This window comes from Myxine glutinosa, chromosome 14 (assembly GCF_964187855.1).
Source record: "Myxine glutinosa chromosome 14, kmMyxGlut1.1, whole genome shotgun sequence".
Classification (NCBI taxonomy): Eukaryota; Metazoa; Chordata; class Myxini; order Myxiniformes; family Myxinidae; genus Myxine; species Myxine glutinosa.
In genome coordinates this window covers 26428975-26447651 of record NC_136274.1, presented here as the reverse complement: position 1 = coordinate 26447651, position 18677 = coordinate 26428975, and the positions used below count along the sequence as shown (strand labels likewise).

General features: G+C 45.1%; 1 protein-coding gene across 1 annotated transcript in view; it reads left to right on the top strand.

Moving 5' to 3' along the window:
* The window catches only part of LOC137439518 (uncharacterized), a 104561-nt gene that overhangs the window by 55166 nt on the left and 30718 nt on the right, over nucleotides 1-18677 (top strand). The window contains exons 13-25 of the mRNA XM_068135345.2: nucleotides 2498-2556; nucleotides 2749-2866; nucleotides 3093-3211; nucleotides 3602-3737; nucleotides 3909-4078; nucleotides 4644-4737; nucleotides 4893-5049; nucleotides 6633-6659; nucleotides 8743-8933; nucleotides 11912-12070; nucleotides 17404-17546; nucleotides 17644-17780; nucleotides 17891-17988. Of these exons, the coding sequence (XP_067991446.2) occupies nucleotides 2498-2556; nucleotides 2749-2866; nucleotides 3093-3211; nucleotides 3602-3737; nucleotides 3909-4078; nucleotides 4644-4737; nucleotides 4893-5049; nucleotides 6633-6659; nucleotides 8743-8933; nucleotides 11912-12070; nucleotides 17404-17546; nucleotides 17644-17780; nucleotides 17891-17988 (1608 nt within the window). The remainder of the gene's footprint in view (nucleotides 1-2497; nucleotides 2557-2748; nucleotides 2867-3092; nucleotides 3212-3601; nucleotides 3738-3908; nucleotides 4079-4643; nucleotides 4738-4892; nucleotides 5050-6632; nucleotides 6660-8742; nucleotides 8934-11911; nucleotides 12071-17403; nucleotides 17547-17643; nucleotides 17781-17890; nucleotides 17989-18677) is intronic.

Below are 18677 nucleotides of genomic sequence, written 5' to 3'. Positions count from 1 at the left end.
TATTTCAATATCAAAGAAAAAGGGACGACAAGCAGAAACTTAGCTTATTCTGTGCCTTATTACAATTACTACGGATAAACATCACATGGGCCCAGCACACTCTCACGGGGAAGGAAGGGGAACGAACAACGAAGGACCTGCTAGCACAAAGGCTACGTGCTCTCAAATTCCTCTCCTCGCGGCACCAAACGTCCCTTTGTCGCCACTGAGGAGCACCAGCAGGTAACGACGACCCCAGCACGGACCGGCAGAGTGAGGTCGATCGTCAGCACCTAAGAGTGACCCAGGCCAAGAGAAGAGCACACCTGCTAGGCCAACCATCCAGGCAGAGTCAGACAGGCCCGGAGCCGACAAAGAGACAGGCCCAGAGTGTAACAATGCCATTGTAGAGGCTCAGTGGGACGAGAGAGACCAGGGCAGAGAGCAAAGTGTCCACAATGTCCAAGAACCAAGAGCCAGCACAACTGCGACCGCCTGCGATGCCAGCCACACCCAAGAGAGAGAATCCATCTCTTTTTTAAAAATCTCTTTGTTCACCCTCCAACAAGGAGGAGGGGGGGGGGGGGGGGGGAGGAAATATTGGAGGTCTCCTGGCTCCCAATTGGTTGAGCCCGTAACTTCGCCTCCACAAGTTCCCCCACAGTAACTTTCACCCTGATTGGTGGGTTTCTGAACCTGGACACCATGGTGTCCCTTGGAGCCTGGTGCAATATACCTTATAAGTGGAGACCTATCTTTCCTTTCCTCAATGCATATGGACATAATAACCCGAAATAAGGGGAAGGGACTAAGATTATGGTCTGCTATGAAATAACTATTCCAAGGGACCTGTATGGTGGTTGCCATTACATTTTAGTGTTTTCCCAAAACCGCAACAGTATGATAGATAAGATGGATATTATACATACGATGGATATGACAGATATGATGGATATTGTCATGTCTGCATCTAGTTAAGACCCGTCGAGACGAATAGCCGAACCAGCTTTAACTCCGAGGTGACCAGTCCAATATATGACGGTTAATTTACACATGAAAGGATGTGAGGCGTTTATCTGAATAAAAAACCCAACGGGTGTATTCCCGAAGAAACAAAACATGTAAACAAGACAGTAGATTAAACAATAATGATTAAATGAAAATAAATAATGGAATAAAAATGAAATGTGAGGTAAACTAATTTCTAATTTTGAGACGTCTCCATTCAGTCACAAATACACACACAGGGTATGGCAAATAAAAAGAAAATCTCCCCTTTTTGGGGATACATTTATCTGTGTCCCAAATGTCTTTCTGAGGAAGAGAATGGTGGTGATGGAGAAACCTAGGACCTCCTGTGCCGTAGCGCACAATATTGCGACCGCCGATGAAAAGCCTGTGTGGCAAAGTCCCCCAGAGCCGTGGGGCGAGTAGCCAAAATGGCCTTCTTCGCCTCACTCGTGGCCCCCCACACCTCCGAGAAGCACCACCGCTGAACCCTCCTCACGCCGATATTGCAAAACCGCTCTCTATCTCTCTCTCTGCATAAGCATACCGAAAATGCCAGCTTCTTATTTGAGCAAAAGGACCAAAGATGGCGAAGCCTTCTTGTTCGAGCCAAGAGAGAGCGACCTCCTCCCCTTCACTCTCCAGAGCCAAATGGGTCCTTTCCCTTCCAGTTCGCCCCGCCCACATCCTACGGTCCAATCATGTCCCTCGGGGCAAGGCCTGCCGGCTTTTCTCTCTGCCCTGGTTCCCCGCTTCGCTCGTGGGCAGAGCCTTTTCCTTATGAGGTCGATTGGGGGGGCGAGGCGTTGTCCGATCGTGGCTTTCTGCCCTGGCTTTCTGCCCATGGTTGTTGTTGTTTAAAGGAGCTTTTACATGGCCGGCCGTGGCAGCAAAAACGTTAGGATAAGATTACAGAGAGTAAGCACGCACTGGGGAGAATTATCCTTAAACCCTACCTCTAATAAGCACTGCACCACCCCTCGTGTGGTGAACATTTAAACGACCATAAGCTACAGTCTCCCTACTTATTACATCGAAATTCTCCTATGCGTTACATGGTCCATGTTACTAATTATACGATCCTATCTCTTCTACGGTATTCTTTCGTCTACTCCCCACAAACGTAACAATATTATATAAGATGGATATGATAGATATGATGGATGTGTTGAATGTGATGGATATGATGGAGATGATGGTTGTGATGGATACAATCAATATGATGGATATCATAGATGTGATGGATATGATGGATATAATCGATACAATCGATGTGTCGGATGTGATGGATATAATGGATATAATGGATATGATAGATATCATGGATATGATGGACGTGTTGGATGTGATGGATACAATTGATATGATAGATATGATGGATGTGATGGATATAATCGATATGGTGGATATGGTGAATGTGATGGATAATTTATTTGTAGGAATACACTTTTGAAAAGTGCATTGAGAATAGTTTTCACTGTTTCATAACAATCTTCCTCTGACTGTCCAGGCCATGATTTTGGTTCCGAAGTTCTTGAAGAAGGACAATATATCGCTCGCAGATCTCAAGTATGTTGCTTCCTTTGCACAAATAATTATTTTTTATCATTCCATAATATTTTGTTCAATTATCTCTCTGCTAACATGCTGAGGATAAGCTACAGATGCTGAGAAATGGAGTTGAATTATGCCCTGTCACTCACTGGTCATGTCACACCTGTTGGATCTATTTTTGACCTGACTTTTATCGTTACCCACCAGGACACTGGGCTCAGCTAATCGTGGACTAAGTTGTCGCTTGATGAAAAAATTAGATTACTCCACCCTTCTGGAGCAAGTTACCTATCTTGCCCAAACTTCGTCTCTCTCCAGGAGTCAGGTACTGGTATCGACCAGTCAGGTCTCTTTCTTTATTCCCTGCTGGACACGTCATGACCCTGCACCACCACCTATCCCACTTTCACCATCTCCAACAATCTTTAGTTGAGATACCAACCTGACATCACCGGGTGTCGGTAGAAAGTGGACGTTATGACGGTGATTGAGCAAATTATTGTAAGATACCAGACCTTGCCAATCTGTTTTTTTTGTTTTCTCACCCTCAGATGTCGTGTCTGGAAAAACTACTCCACAAAAAGCTAACCAAGGACAACAAAAATTACTTTAAGAAAATGACTAAGAACCAGATATACTCCATTCCTCCATCCATATTCAGTCGCTTCCCGTAAGTCCCAATGCTTTCCTATTCACTTAGTGGATTTGGCTCTTGGTTTGTGAAACTTTCACATCTTTGCTCGGTTTGTTCTGGATCATTCGGTCACGTGACTTGTGATCGAGTTCTTCAGAAATCAATCAATGCCTTACATTTGTTTTTATCATCTTACTTTAGTCTACTTTTGATGCAGTTTGTGGTGCTTTTAATAGTTTGTTCAGTCTGAATGATTTGTCACTCACTTGTTCACTTAGGTTGTTTGAATGAGACGTTGCTTGCAGTTGTAACATGTCAAACAGGACAGCTTCTGATTCCGTGACGGACAGACAGATCAGATTGGAGAGAAGTAGAAAGAGATGTTTTTGTTCTAATGGTCACGAACGCACTTGCCTTGCCCACTAGGCCAGAAGACATTCGGAACATTCCAAAAGCAGCATGTCTGGCTTTGATAACTCGATTTGGCGAGACCGATCCCACTGTACTCCCCAAGCACTCACCGAAGCGTTCCATGGTCATGACCACAGCAGCCAACTGTCTGGTATGCTATTCCATAATGACTGGCTCTGGTAGAGCAAGACATCCTTCTCTATTTGGTATCATGTATTGTAATGATAGCGCATACTTGGAGAGACAACGCAATGAGATTGAAAATATCATCACTGTTATCATTACCACTGCATGTTCTGCAATGTTCATTTTATGTCCACAGAACTTTACAAACTCCGAGGTTATCAATCTGGGATACTTGGTCTGTGAGGTTAATGTGAGTATAATCCCAAAGGACCACTTCAAGTCCTTGCTGCCTAAACTGCATGCCTGTGGAACGCTGAGTAAGGAAAAGGCTGATGCTGTGGCAGAGAAACTCCAAATCGCTTTTGGGTACATGGCAAACTCTCATTAAGATGAATTCTAATAAGTTAAATACATTCTATAAATTACTTTTAAGAAAACTACTTTATAATTACTTTTAAATTACAAATTAAAGCCTGGGGTGCAGGCCCAGCGCGTGGACTTTGGTCTAGGCCCGGCATGCATACTCGGATCCAGGCCCGGTGTGTGGACTCGGACCCGGGCCCGGCTCGTGTACTCACATCCCGGGGTCATTCTACCATGTTACCTTGCTCAGAAGTGGCAAATGTATGAAAATCTTAAACGGCCAAAATAAAATCGTTTAAAAGGCCAGTGCGGGCAACATAATAGTTTAGGATTGTACCGATAATGTTTGGATATGGCTTTCCATAACATGTATTTTAATGGAACAGCATGCTGAGACCATTGTCCTTCAGAAGGTCCAGTAGTGGTACCATCCGTATTATTTGCGGATAATAAATTCAGGCCGTTCACTTTACCTATAAGAATCTCACCATACGAGAATAATGCGACCCATGTGTGGACCTCCATTGGTAAAGCCTACGAGGTCGTTATTGGCATTTTGTTTGTACAGGGATCTTGGCAACTGGACCACCGTGAACATAGGTGAAGCGGGTCCTCTACTCAGCACGTTGACCTCAGACCAGCTGTCCTCTCTCCAAGACAACGTACGTGTGTTGGCTGCCATTTCCCTCTCTTCGGAAATGTTTCTGCCACTCATTAGCATCAAACACTCTTCATTCTTCCCTCTCCTTTTCTGCTTATTCGTGTTTCTATGTTTACGGCAAATTAATGTGTTTCACTTTTCATCGTTGTGTCTCAGGTTTTGGTTGGAGGAGCCCTCGTGAACGTATTCACCAAATGGTACCCGTCAGAATCGTTGGTGTCTCTCGGTGAATTCCAACGCTCCTGGAACCTCAACCTTGTAATGAGAGCTGGCATGTCTCGGCTCTTCCCATCAAAAAGCAAGCCCAAACCAAGTGAGTTTCACGGTTCCACCTTCAAAGGAATGTTACTCGTACCTAGCCGTGCTCACCTTTCTCATCACATCTGGGCTCCCCTTATTCAGTACCCACACTGTATTTTTAGGTAGCCCGCCACTTGTCAAACCAACGATGATAATCGTCGATGATAATGGATGACAATCCACCATTAGCATCGGGTGCAATTGTCCGATTAATTTGTGGTTATAATAATTTTGACAAAACATTTAACTTGGATGACATAGATGCTCGAGTCGGGATTGGAAGACGACTTATCAACAATCTAAGGTATGCTGGCGATACCACTCTGTTGGCAGATACTAAAGAGGACTTGATGAAACTGCTACAAACAGTGAAGAAGGAAAGTGAAAAAGCCGGTCTTTATTTAAACTGAAAATTTCGAAAATTTCACCAATTAAGAAGATCGATGTGTTCAGATTTGGAGATGATCAGGTGGAAATAGTGGAAAGTTTCATTTTCCTGAGTTCTTCGTGAGTGGGGAATGTGGAGGAGAAATTAACAGATGGTTAGCATTGGGGAGAACAGGAATGTCAGGATTGATAAAGATCTGAAAAGATAAAGATGTGACAAAACAAACGAAGAGGAGGCTGGTGAATGTTCTGGTATTTCTGGCGTTATGGTTGAGGGAAGAAGAGGAAGAGGCAGACCTTGTATATGCTGCATTGATGGGGTGAAACGTTGCAATCAAGCTGTCCCTGCCAGAGCTTCGGGAAGTAGTGCAGAATGGAGATGTTTGGAGAAATCCGATCATAGATGTCACCAGAAGTCGGACACTGCTTGACAGAATTAGATAACTGCTTAAAATAATTATTACTTCAGGTAGGTGTGCAGACCAGCGACTCTTAGCCTATACACCGCCACGTGTAAGAAAGTCAAATCTTCTTCAAATTTCTCTCCGGCGAGTATTAAACAATACTAGTGACCGTTTGGAATGGGGTTATGTGGTGAATAAAGGTCACAATTAGGCCGCAAGGGTGTAGTGGGCAATAACTTTCAAAAAACCCGAGCATCTCACATCGTCTCCCATATTCGTTGATGACGTAGATTCTGGGCAACTTCCACGACACAACCTGTTTTATTACAAGGGTTAAATATGTACATTATTTGAGTATCCAGTTGTTCCCTTTTGGCCTTCTGATTCTGTTGAAACATGCTACTCGTCCTCCATGTTTTGTTTTGTTAGTTGAATTCACAATGTCTGACAACAACAGCAACAACTAGAATGGCTCGGTGGAGCGCATGCCTCTGCCAGGCTGAACAGTTTATGTTTTGTATCGTACTGATAGGCCGGATCCAGACCACCACATTATCTACCTGTCCACTAAATTTCGTCCAAATCCATCCCTAACCTTTTGAGTTATCTTGCTCACAGACAGACAGACAAAAATGGGTGAAAACATAACCTCCGCCCACCCTAGGTGGTGGAGGTAACAACATTATTTGGGAGTAAGGGAAAAGGTTGTTCTCTTTCGTGCCTGCCATAGTTGTTGCTGCTTTCTAATAGTTTTGTTTGATGATATCGTAACAGCTCGTTTTGCTTCCTCCACCTTTCGTTTCAGAACGGACCAAGAGGGCAGCTTCTTATGGTAATTTCCAATTTTGCACTTTCATTTGCTTTGTTGCATCTCTCAAGTTGGCTTTTTTAATGTAACAATTATTTTGGTTGGGATATTTTTTACAATAAGGAAAAATAAAATAATAAAATGAATAGTATTTTATAATACCAAAAGTAATTTTTTGGGGTATTTTTTTTACAATAAAGACAATATGAAGGTTGAGAATTCTCCAAAAGATGAACTTGGGAGCCGTGTCACTTGACCTGGGAGCTTTCTGCCTCTTACCTGAGGACAGATGGACCGGGACTCGTTCCCAAATAACTGTCTCATGGATTGGTTGAGCGGTAGTGCTTTCCTTGATGACCTCAATCAACAGAATAAACTGATGGCTCAACGTACCGATAATGATGTATGTCCATGCCAATCCAGCAGATGCTTTGGCATTGTTGCAAAGGATTCCAATAACTTTGAGAGCTTTAGATTCCACAGAATAAAGGAGAGACAGATGTGATACTGGAGTGCGAGGCCATAGTGGAGAGCAATACTCTATTGAGCTACGGATAAAGGCCTTGTAAACAGACTGTGAGTAGCTATGATTTTCCATGGAAATACATGGATCAACGAAGGATGCCCAGTTTGCGGCTGGCTTTGGAGACCAGCTTTGCTATGTGGTCAGTCAGTCCAGGAGATGTCGTGCTTGTTGGTCATGGTCTAGAAGTTAGAGACTGAATCTATTCCAATGGCTGACAAAGTAAATATGGACGATCAAAAGAGTTGAGGACAGAAGAGTTGAGGGTTTGAGCCAGTCAGACAAAAAAGTTTGAAATCCCTGGTTTATTGTTCGAAATCTACCAACTCGGGCAATGAACATTGATGCAGAAATTCATTGCCACGTTCCTGGCAAGTTTGAAACAATTGAGTGGCCACAGGAATTACATTCAAACTCCAATTGCATGAAAACACAGGAGCAATTGGAAGGGAATCCCCATGCAGTTATAAACTTATAACATGTTACTATATCGAGCTCCAAGCACAGAGCCAAACTTTTTGGTAGTGCTCGCTCAGTTTGCAAATGGCATCTACCCAGAAAGGCACCCATTTAGCGAACACAGATTGACTGACGGAACAATCAATTCATTCATCTAGCGGGTCACCGCAGAGTCAGAGTAGGTAGGCAAGTCCTCGGTGACCCAAATATAGGGTCACCGAACGACACAGCTCAATTGAGGTTATAAGATCGGGAATCCCGCTGTACCGATAGCTGCTCACCATGAATGTAATGTCCGAACAGCGCAACATTCCATCAACTGTCCGTCCACTCTGATCGCTCTCTCCACATTTCGAGGCTATTCACTCACTTCCTCTTCTGTGGTTAAATCTTCTTTCTAGAGCTTCATTTGTAATATTGGAGGTTTTGAGGATCAGTAATAATACCCCTTTTCACACCTCAAGCCCTCCCAAACGTGCCTTTAACAGGTACCCAGAAAAATTGTTGCCGGTCTCTTTTCCCAACTTCGTTTGAGTGCCTGGAAGTCTGGATTGGGCCCAATATTTGGGAGACTTTGCAGGTTGGTCCGCACATTGTCCGGTGGTCCTCACATTGTTCCACTATCAAGGGGTGAACAGACCAGAAGACAAAGATGGACACAGCTGGGATAAATTATAGTCGGTGTGCTAAAGTATGTCTGATACTGGCGGAGATGTTGCGTCCACGGAGGATGAGACATTGTGATAATCGATCAAGTATTTTGAGAAATAGGTACAAGTGAATCGCAAACTATCATTAAACCAGCATGGGGAAATGCATATATGTATTATGTAGGCACAGAGTTGAGGTTCATGGGGAGGAAGGAGGTTAATGATTCTGCTATTCAAAGGCCCCAAAGCCCACTATGAAGGTACTGTAACAGAACTACAAGCCACTGTGACTCATTGCAGCTGATCACATGACATCCTCTTGCTTTTAAAAAGTTTTTTGAAATAATTCTGTGCTGAAAAATACATTATGTTGGAGGATAGCACCAGCAAGTACTTGGTGACCTGAGGAGTTTAGTTCACTTCGTTTTGGGCAAATGGTGTAACATGTGCGTATGTTGACTTACCTTTTTATCAGGTGACTGCAGCGAGGTGCAACCCCTTAATTCCACCATGATATCGCAGCTAAAAATGGCGATCAGGGCATTGACATCCAATGAGCTGTACTGCATGTCCAACTCCACGTTCAAGAATAGCGTGGATGATTTGGGAGCTGTGACTGGGTTCATCGAGTCTCAGCGATTGGCTCTGTTGGCAAGAGCTAAGGAGGTTTGTTTACATCAATCTGGGGAGAGTGGGGTGGGGGTGAATGCTGGACATGGGGATTATTTGAGAGGAGACCAACGAAGAACGCTTGAAAAGGAGAGATTTCTCAAAATAATACTAACCTTTTTGGAGGATAGTGTTGGAGCCACCATTTACCTGCTCAACGTGTTGTCTTAATGCCTCTGGAATCATCACCAAGCCAAAAATAACGTTTCAAATTTAAAATGTGGGACTTTTTGAGGGGAGAACGAGCCGACAACCAACTGAACCATACCCAACTCCGCTCGTGAGAAGGCCGAATGCCTCAATTCTGTGTTTGCTTCAAAACATTGTGTCCCCAATCACCCAGCCCCCTTTCTCTCTCTCTCTCTCTCTCTCTCTCTCTCTGTCTCTCTGTCTCTCTGTCTCTCTCTGTCTCTCTCTGTCTCTCTCTGTCTCTCTCTGTCTCTCTCTGTTTCTCTCTGTCTCTCTGTCTCTCTGTCTCTCTGTCTCTCTGTCTCTGTACCCTCCCTTCTCAGTCATACCCAACTTCTGGAGTCTGTGTAGTTTGCACATGAAAAGGTGAAAAGTGTATTTCAACCCTCGACTCTGACTCTGCAAATAGAGCGGACGGCATCAGCCCATGTGACCGAGAAGCCTGCTCTGCATCTCTTTCACATCCTCTCTGCCCTTTTCTCCCTGTCATTTACCATAGATCCCTGGTGTTGGGCTAGCGGCTAGGGTGCCGGCTTAGGATCCTAGGATCCTGGGTTCGAATCTCAGTCGATCGCTGAATTAACGCCAGGGGGGTTGACTCAGCCTGTCATCCTTCGGAGGTCGGCTAATTGAGTACCAGTTCACTGGTAATTCCCTGTTTGTCGTTAAAGGTGGCAAAAAGGGTTGGCGTCAGGAAGGGCATCCGGCCGTAAAACATTGCTTCAAAAAGGGGACCAAAAAACAACAACAACCACGGTTCCCGAAAAAGGCCAACCCCCGCAAAAATGGCCTCTAAACGGTGATTTTTATTTACCATAGGTCATCTTCCACCGACAGACCAATTAGCTTTCTTCCAATCGTCAGCAAGGTCATGGAATCCATCATCGCAGTTGACATAAAATCATTCCTTTTCTCTAACAACTTCATCTCAGATCATCGATTCGGATTCAGACCTGGTTGCTCCACCTTGGACATGCTGTTTCTACTCTCTCAACAATGAATGGAGGCCCTCAATGTCAGACATGAGATCATGGCCGTCTCTCTGGACATATCTCGAGCGTTCGATACAGTCTGGCATCCCGCCTTGCTCTCCAAACTGTCTGCCTATGGAATCCAAGGCCAGCTCCACTCTTGGATTACTGACTTCCTCCACTCTCGTAGCCAATGTGTGTCTTTCAACGGAACCCTTTCTTCTCCTCTCCCTGTCAAGGCTGGAGTATCTCAAAGTAGTGTTCTCGGCCCCATCTTATTCCTAATCCTCATCAATGATCTCACGGACTCTCTGGAATTCCTCTTTATCTCTTTGCTGATGACTTTACTCTCTGCTGGGACATCCTTCATCCTTCTGACAGACTGGGACATCCTTCAACAGCCTCTTCCCTCTCTTCAAACTCTCAGAAACTGGTCAAACACTTGCAATTTGTCTTTCAATCCTGAGAAACCCCACACCCTCAATGTCTCTCGCTCCAAAAGGACCAAACAGCAAATCTTCTCATCTACTTTCTCAACAACCCTCTTGAAGAGGTTCAGTCACTCAAACACTTGTGCCTGACTCTCAGCTATGATCTCTCTTGGGCAAGCCAAATTTAAAAGTTAGCCTCCAAAGCCAGACGTCATGATACCGGGCATCCTCCGTCGTGCAGTCCTTCCTTGCCACACATGAGCTCTTATCCACATACAAGGCTTTCATCCGCAGCTTGCTTGAGTACTGCTCTCCCCTCTGGACTGGCTCCCCAGCCTCACATCTTGCTCAGCTTGACACTTTCGAAACCACGACCTTCAAGATAATTGGAATCTCTCGTGATGAATCAGGGTTTCACTTCACCATCACCAACAGCTTGGTGGTCTCTTTGTCTCCCTTCTGTCTCCCTTCTGTCTTGCATCCTCTGCTCTCTTCATGCGTTGTAACCCCCACCCCCAAAGGTGGACGCACATGGTCTACCAGCAACCCCCCCTTGGGAAACTACATAAATTCAGAACAACGGCTCACCTACAATCATTTGTTCCTTTCTTCCCGCCTGTGAAACACCTTCCACACTCTCTTAAATCTCATTCTTCCCTCCAGGTGTTCAAGACAGCTGTTCACCACCATCTTTGATCATCCCCCATCCAAAACCATGATCTTTTCTACACCCGATAGACCATCCTCACCCCTCCCAAAACGTTGCTTATGTATCTATCTTGTCCACCCCTTGCTTTCTCCCCTACACCTCATCGTTACCTGCATCCCTTGTTTGTCAGTCTCCGTCTACCTTCTCCCTCCACCCTGCTGATGGTGTTCCCCTTTTCTCCTGCTGTTCCCTTTGGTATGTTGTGTCCTGATCTGTGTTCTGTGTCCTAGCTCATCCACGAGCCCAGACCATGTATTTAAAAATAGGTGACAGCGTGGGTCGGAGAGAGGTAGGGTGTGGGGGAGAAATAATGGAGGAGGGAAGAGAGATAGGGGAGGGTGGGGAAGGAGACACACACACATATATACACACACATATATACACACACCCACACACACACATATATACACACATACAGACACACACACATATACACACATACAGACACACACACATATACACACATACTTGCCTACCTACCTCCTCTCCCAAGCCATGTTTATCTCTTCTTTCTCACCATTGTTTTGTACATATACATTTACCATACTGAGGCACAGTGTTCACCTCCACAAACCCATCATGGTGTTCTGTTTCACATTGTCTGTGTGGATGTTGAATGGATGGCACATGATGATGGTTCATCCATTGATGTTTTTTTTGGTCCATCTCGACCAGGCGTGGGGTCCACATGTAGACCAATGGACCGAAGTGCAGATCTCTTCCCTTTGCCGACTCGCTGTAGGACTCACGTCAAGCGAACTCTCCTCCATGACATTTTCCTCCATCGACACGGTGTCCAGCCTTGGCAAGGCCACAGAGTGGACATCTGAAAAGGTGATTAATAATTTTTCTTATTTGTTTTGTGTTTTGTAAAGGAAACCAAATAATGGAGAAAGGCCAACTGGTCCGACCAATGATTATGATCAATTAATTAATTAATTACCTCTGCCACCGGAGGGAGATGGAGGTTATGTTTTCACCCCTGTTTGTTACTTGCGAAAATCAAAGATTTTTCAAGTATATTGGTTGGTCACGTGTGTTATTCTGTCGGTTGGTGTATGTATATCAATCGTCGACAGGTCGCAATTTCAAAGTGATCTTCACGAAGCTTCACCAAATGGTGGAGATGGTGATGAAGAAGAAGCCTCTTGATTTTGAGGTCAAAAGATCAACATTGGCCAAAGGTCAACACCTTCAACTTTCTCAACACTTTCTAAATTCTCCAATTTTCATCAGAGGACTTGAAATTTTAAGAGGATTTGCACATCAGGTCAATTAATTCAACCACAAATAATTATTTTTGAGTTCAACATAGGCCAAAAGTTCAACATAGGCCAAAGGTCAACAACTTAGATGGAATTTCTAAAATCCCGTATTTTCATCCGATTGACTTGAAATTTTAAGAGGATTTACATATCTGGTCACTGAATTCAGCCACCAATTATTTTTGAGGTCCAATATTTTTTTTATAGATTCCACAAGTATCGTGCATGACACCTTTGTTTGTCTGTGAGCAGGATATCTCAAAAAAAGTTGTGGACAGATTCGGCCAAAACTTGCTGGATGAGTTGATTAGGTGATAAGAACAAGCCAATTCGATTTGGTTCAAGTCCGAATCCAGATCTGGCCTATCAGTGGGATACAAATTGTAAACTGTTCAGCCCGGTGTAGGAGGATAGAATCACTCCCCAGGATAAAATCACTCTAGAGTGGTATTTTCCTAGGATGAAATCACTCCCCCTAGGATTTTAACACTCCCCCTAGGATTTTAACACTCCCCCTGGGATTTTAACACTCCCCCTAGGATTTTAACACTCCCCCTTGCAGGATCAAATGACTCCCCAGGATTATATCACTCCCCTATATATTTTGTGATTTAAACAATATTTATTGCATGGCAATGACATACAACCATGACAAAGTTAATGAATATGAACATAAAATGATAAATGAATTGATAAACAGGGCAGAATGATGTCCTTTGTAAACGTCTCTCCCTAAAAATAAAAATACAATGTTTTTCGCATCCCTGTATTAAACTGGGTAAATCAAATAAAGAAAAGTACAAATTTAACATTCAAATAACTATATATTTTGATATTAGAGCATTTGCAGTAATCATTACGATACATTTACGATGTTTTATACTAAAATGATATTTTCATTTCAACATATAATATGTCATTTTAAGTTACGTTCTGTAACTTTACTGCACTTTTAATAAATATTAAATACGGGTTTTAAAATGTTACTCAAATGTTTGTATATTGGCAAAGGTGTGTTCACGTTCCGATAACCAGGAAACAAGCGCTTCTGAGCAGTTCCGAGAACTGGATATAGGCGCTATATAAATGTATAGTATAATAATATTCACATACTAGCAGAAGTACCCGGCATTGCCGGGCGGGGGAGGGGAGGGGAGGGGGAAGAGGAGGGGAGGGGAACGGGGGTGAGGGGAGGAGAGGGGGGGAGGGGAGGAGAGCGGGGGAGGGGAGAAGAGGGGGGGGGAAGTACCCGGCATTCCGTGTATAAATGTGAGGGAGAAGAGGGGGGAGGGGGAGGGGGAGAGGGGGGGAGGGGGAGGTGGAGGGGGGAGGGGAGGAGAGGGGGGGAGGGGAGAGGGAGGGATGGGAGAGGAGAGGGGTGGGAGGGGGGAGGGGAAGGGGAGGGGGAGGGGGAGGGGAGTAGGAGGGGTAGGGGGGATGGGAGGAGAGGGGGGAGGGGGAGAGGGAGGGATGGGAGAGGGGTGGGAGGGGGGAGGGGGGAAGGGGAGGGGGTAGATTTCACAAAATAAAGTCTAATCTAATAGATTTAAGCGATGTTAAATGACTATGTCTTAACTCAACACCTACAATATTTATTGCATTTCCGTACTGTAAACGTCCCAATGTTTTAGTGCTCATTCCATTCATGTTTTATTTTTTTTTTGTATACAAGATCGAGGCTCGTGAAAGAGCGAACATTAATCACACAGAAAGACAAACCAACACATAAAACATATAACATCGTGAGCGGTAGACAAGATGGGGAGAGAGGGGGAAGGACACAAACACAACATTTGAGAGCAGGGACCGAGAGACATGGAGACATCGAGAGATCTGTGAGAGGGAGAGGGCTTTGGGGGGGGGGGGGGGCGTGGGAAGCAGGGGGCATGGGAAGGGGGTGGGTGGGAGAGGTATAAAACATATGGACACTGCCAGGACTTCCAGGAAAGAAGTTGGAATTTCAAACAAGGTGGATCTGGGGTGAATTAGCGGGGGTAGAAAACATCAAGGTTTTGGATGGGGGAAGATAAGAGATGGTGGTGAACAGCTGTTTTAAAGACCAGGAGGGAGGAGTGGGATTGAAGGGAGTGAGGGAGTTTGTTCCAGAGGCGGGAGAAAAGAGGAATGAAAGAGTGAAGGTGAGCAGAGAGCCGAGATTTCGGCAGTTTAACCATCAGAGGGTTGCTGGCAGATCTTGTGTGACCTGTAGGAATATTTAGGGGACAGAGCACAGAGAGAGCTTGGGGTGCAAGGCCGGAGAGGAGTCAGAAGAAGACAGAAAGACCACTGACCTGCCTGCGGTGAGAGAGTGAAAGGCCCTCAGAGATAGCTTCATCGCGGGAGATTCCAATAATTCTGAAAGCTTTGGTTGCAACAGCGTGAAGCCGAGCTAGGTGTGAGGCAGGAGCACCAGCCCATAGGGGAGAACAGTATTCCATTGAGCTGTGGATGAAAGCCTTGTATGTGGTGAGGAGCTCAGGTGTGCCGAGGAAGGACTTCGCACGACGGAGGATGCCCAGTCGGCGACTGGCTTTGGAAGCCAGCTTGGAAATGTGGTTTTCCCAAGAAAGATTATGGCAGATAGTGAGACCCAAAAGCTTGAGCGACAGAACTTCTTGGAGAGGATTGTTGAGAAAGTAGATGGGAGGGTTGTCCAGTCAATCTTTTCGGAGAGACACAGTAAGAGTGTGAGATTTGTCAGGATTGAAAGACATGGTCCACTTGTTTGACCAGTCTGTGATTTTGTCCAAGTCTTCAGAGAGTGAGGAGGCTGCAGACTGCCGATCTGAGGGAAGAGGAATGGAGCGGCAGAGAGTGGAGTCATCAGCAAAGAGATAGAGAGGATTTTCCAGAGAGTCGGAGAGATCATTGATAAAGACCAGAAAAAGCACAGGGCCCAGAACACTGCCTTGGGGAACTCCAGCCTGAACAGGAAGGGGAGATGAGAGAAATCCATTCAGGGCCACACGTTGACTACGACCAGAGAGGAAGTCCGCAAGCCATGCATGGAGATTTCCATGGATACCATAGGAGTAGAGTTTGGTGAGCAGAGCTGGGTGCCAGACTGTATCGAAGGCACGTGATATGTCAAGGGAGACAGCTCTGATTTCCTGTTTGGCATTGAGGACCTCCATCCATTGTTGAGACAGCAGAAGCAGCATGTCCAGAGTAGAGTGACCTGGTCTGAAACCAAATTGATGATCAGAGATCAAGCCATTGGAGAAGAGGAAAGATTTCATATCTGAGGCAATGATGGATTCCATGACTTTGCTGATAATTGGGAGCAGGCTGATTGGTCTGTAGTTGCAAGGATCTGTTTTTGTGTAAAGCGGTAATGTTTGCTGATTTCCAGGATGCTGGCAGATGACCTTGAGCAAAAGAGAGGGTGAAAAGAACAGAGAGAGGGTGAGATAGAGCGGCAGAGCAGGATTTTAGGACCCGTGGGCTGATGCCGTCTGGTCCAGGTGCAGAATCAGAGTCGAGGTTAGGCAAAAACTCCTCCCCCTTGCCAGGAGAGAAGGACACAGAGTCCAGGAGCAGTTGGGTTCGACTGGGTACGGTGGGAACAGAGAGAGATGGGTTTGGGACTAAAGATTTTGAGGGAAACACAGAGTTGAGGCATTCGGCTTTGTCACGTATGTATTTGACATGTTTGCACTATCTGTACATTTGTGGAATTAAATATTGTTTAAATCATTTCGATAAGAATCCAAGAATCGAACTAAGTATATTGTCAAGAGCATATATATAGTGTTCCCATGGGTGTACAAAAGAAATCATATGTAGATCCGAAGATATGTAAATATTACCCACATCACACTGAATACACTCGGAAGAGTGTACAAAGGTATACATATAGATATGAAATGAAGTACACTGCATGATATTTTAAAAACCATAACAAAGTATAATAACTCTCATGTGAATATACGTATTGATTAAATATACGGGGAAAACGGGACTCGTCTTCTTTTGTTGTATTGAAATAATGATGGGCTCAAATATAGTACATGTATTCAACAATTGAATATTAAGATCCGACAACATGATGCACATGCTCACACGGTATACACTAAAATACATAGTAAAAGCTCTGTTGATCATTGCAACGATATCTAACATCCCGTGAGTTACATTTCCAAAGTAACTCAATGTACCTTTCCATTCTTTCTGGGGGATTGACTTTATCCTAAAGGGGGGTGCTTTGATCCTGGAGGGAGTGTGTTGATCCTGACAGGGGGAGTGATTCTGTCCTAGGATAATTACACTCTAGAGTGTGCCAGTCCTAGGATTAGTTCACTCTAGAGTGATTTTATCCTAGGACAGAATCACTCTAGAGTGAGATTTTAGGGGAGTGAGAGAATCCTGCTACACCTGCAGAGGTATTCGCTCGACCCTCTACCGAGTGCTATTATAGTTTGAATAAGAGTTCCCTTACAAAGAACTTCGATGCAGGAGGAGGCCATTAGGCCTATTAAGGCCTGCACTATTATTACCAACTTTTGTTTGTTTGTCCATGCTCTATGCTTTTAAATGCTGAGCAACATTTGGTTTTTTAGCCCCGTTGGACTTGTCCGAAACGAGATCTTTATGGGTTGGGTCTCATCCGTCCGTCCATCCGCAACTGTATCTCGGAGATGTATGGACCGATTTTGTTCATACTCAGCACAAAGACAATACATGACGGTATACATATGCACATCGTTTTGTTTTGCGATGCCATCAAAGATGCCCGACTGGCGACCTTTAACACTGTACAGCAAAATTACTAAAACCACCGGGGCTATGACATTTTATGTCTTTTTCTCCTTGTTTTCAGTAGTTTAGCAATGAGTGCTTGTCATGACTTGAGGATGTCCATCGTTACTTCTCTAATGTTGTTTCGTTCCTCCTCTTCATCAGGGAAAGATCATTGTGGAGTCCTACCTCAACCAGACTTCCTCTACCTTAGAGAGTTTGTCATCCACAGGTGTGACCGGTCTTGGCCATCTTATCTGCTTCTTGACGCCTGAGCAAATCGGACGACTCAACACAGATGCGTACAGGTCCGTCCCTGCATGTATCGTCTCAAGGGAGCTCAGTGTGGGTGGTGTGAGGAGAGTGTGATCGGATTGAGCTTTGTTCTGTCGTGTGGTCGCGCAGAAACTCCGCCAGCAATGTGGGCGAGAATAAATGTGATCAGCCGGTCCTGCAAGCCCTCAAAAACAAGTCCATTGAAGCTTTTGGAGAGATCAACACGTGGTCGGCCGTAACCTTCAACGAAATTGGGGTTGTGGCAGGTTGGTTTTGAATCCCAGTCGTTATCTTGGACCTTTGGTCTTCACTAATGGTTTCCTGCAAACATACCGCCATCTCTTTCTCTAAACGTTTGACGTTTTCTTTGTTCCAGCCGCCCTCTCGAATGAAGAATGGTTGAACGTGAATGAGAGCTTGTTACAGCACGTGAAACCAGAAGCCATTCAAGCCATGCCAAAGGAAATACTACAGGTGGGAATGTTTAAATAACCATTCTTGTTATTTTAAGGTATCACTGTGCCTTCTTTTCAAGCAACTCTGTGCTTCCTCTTAGGGAATCTCAGTGCCTTCCTCTTAGGGCGACTCAGTGCCTTCCTCTTAGGGTGTCTCAGTGCCTTCCTCTTAGGGCGTCTCAGTGCCTTCCTCTTAGGGCGTCTCAGCGCCTTCCTCTTAGGGCGTCTCAGTGCCTTCCTCTTAGGGCGTCTCAGCGCATTTCTCTTAGGGTGTCTCAGTGCCTTCCTCTTCGGGCGTCTCAGTGCCTTCCTCTTAGGGTGTCTCAGTGCCTTCCTCTTCGGGCATCTCAGTGCCTTCCTCTTAGGGTGTCTCAGTGCCTTCCTCTTAGGGCGTCTCAGCGCCTTCCTCTTAGGGCGTCTCAGTGCCTTCCTCTTAGGGCGTCTCAGCGCATTTCTCTTAGGGTGTCTCAGTGCCTTCCTCTTCGGGCATCTCAGTGCCTTCCTCTTAGGGTGTCTCAGTGCCTTCCTCTTAGGGTGTCTCAGTGCCTTCCTCTTAGGGCGTCTCAGTGCCTTCCTCTTAGGGCATCTCAGTGCCTTCCTCTTAGGGTGTCTCAGTGCCTTCCTCTTAGGGTGTCTCAGTGCCTTCCTCTTAGGGTGTCTCAGTGCCTTCCTCTTAGGGTGTCTCTGTGCCTTCCTCTTGGGGTGTCT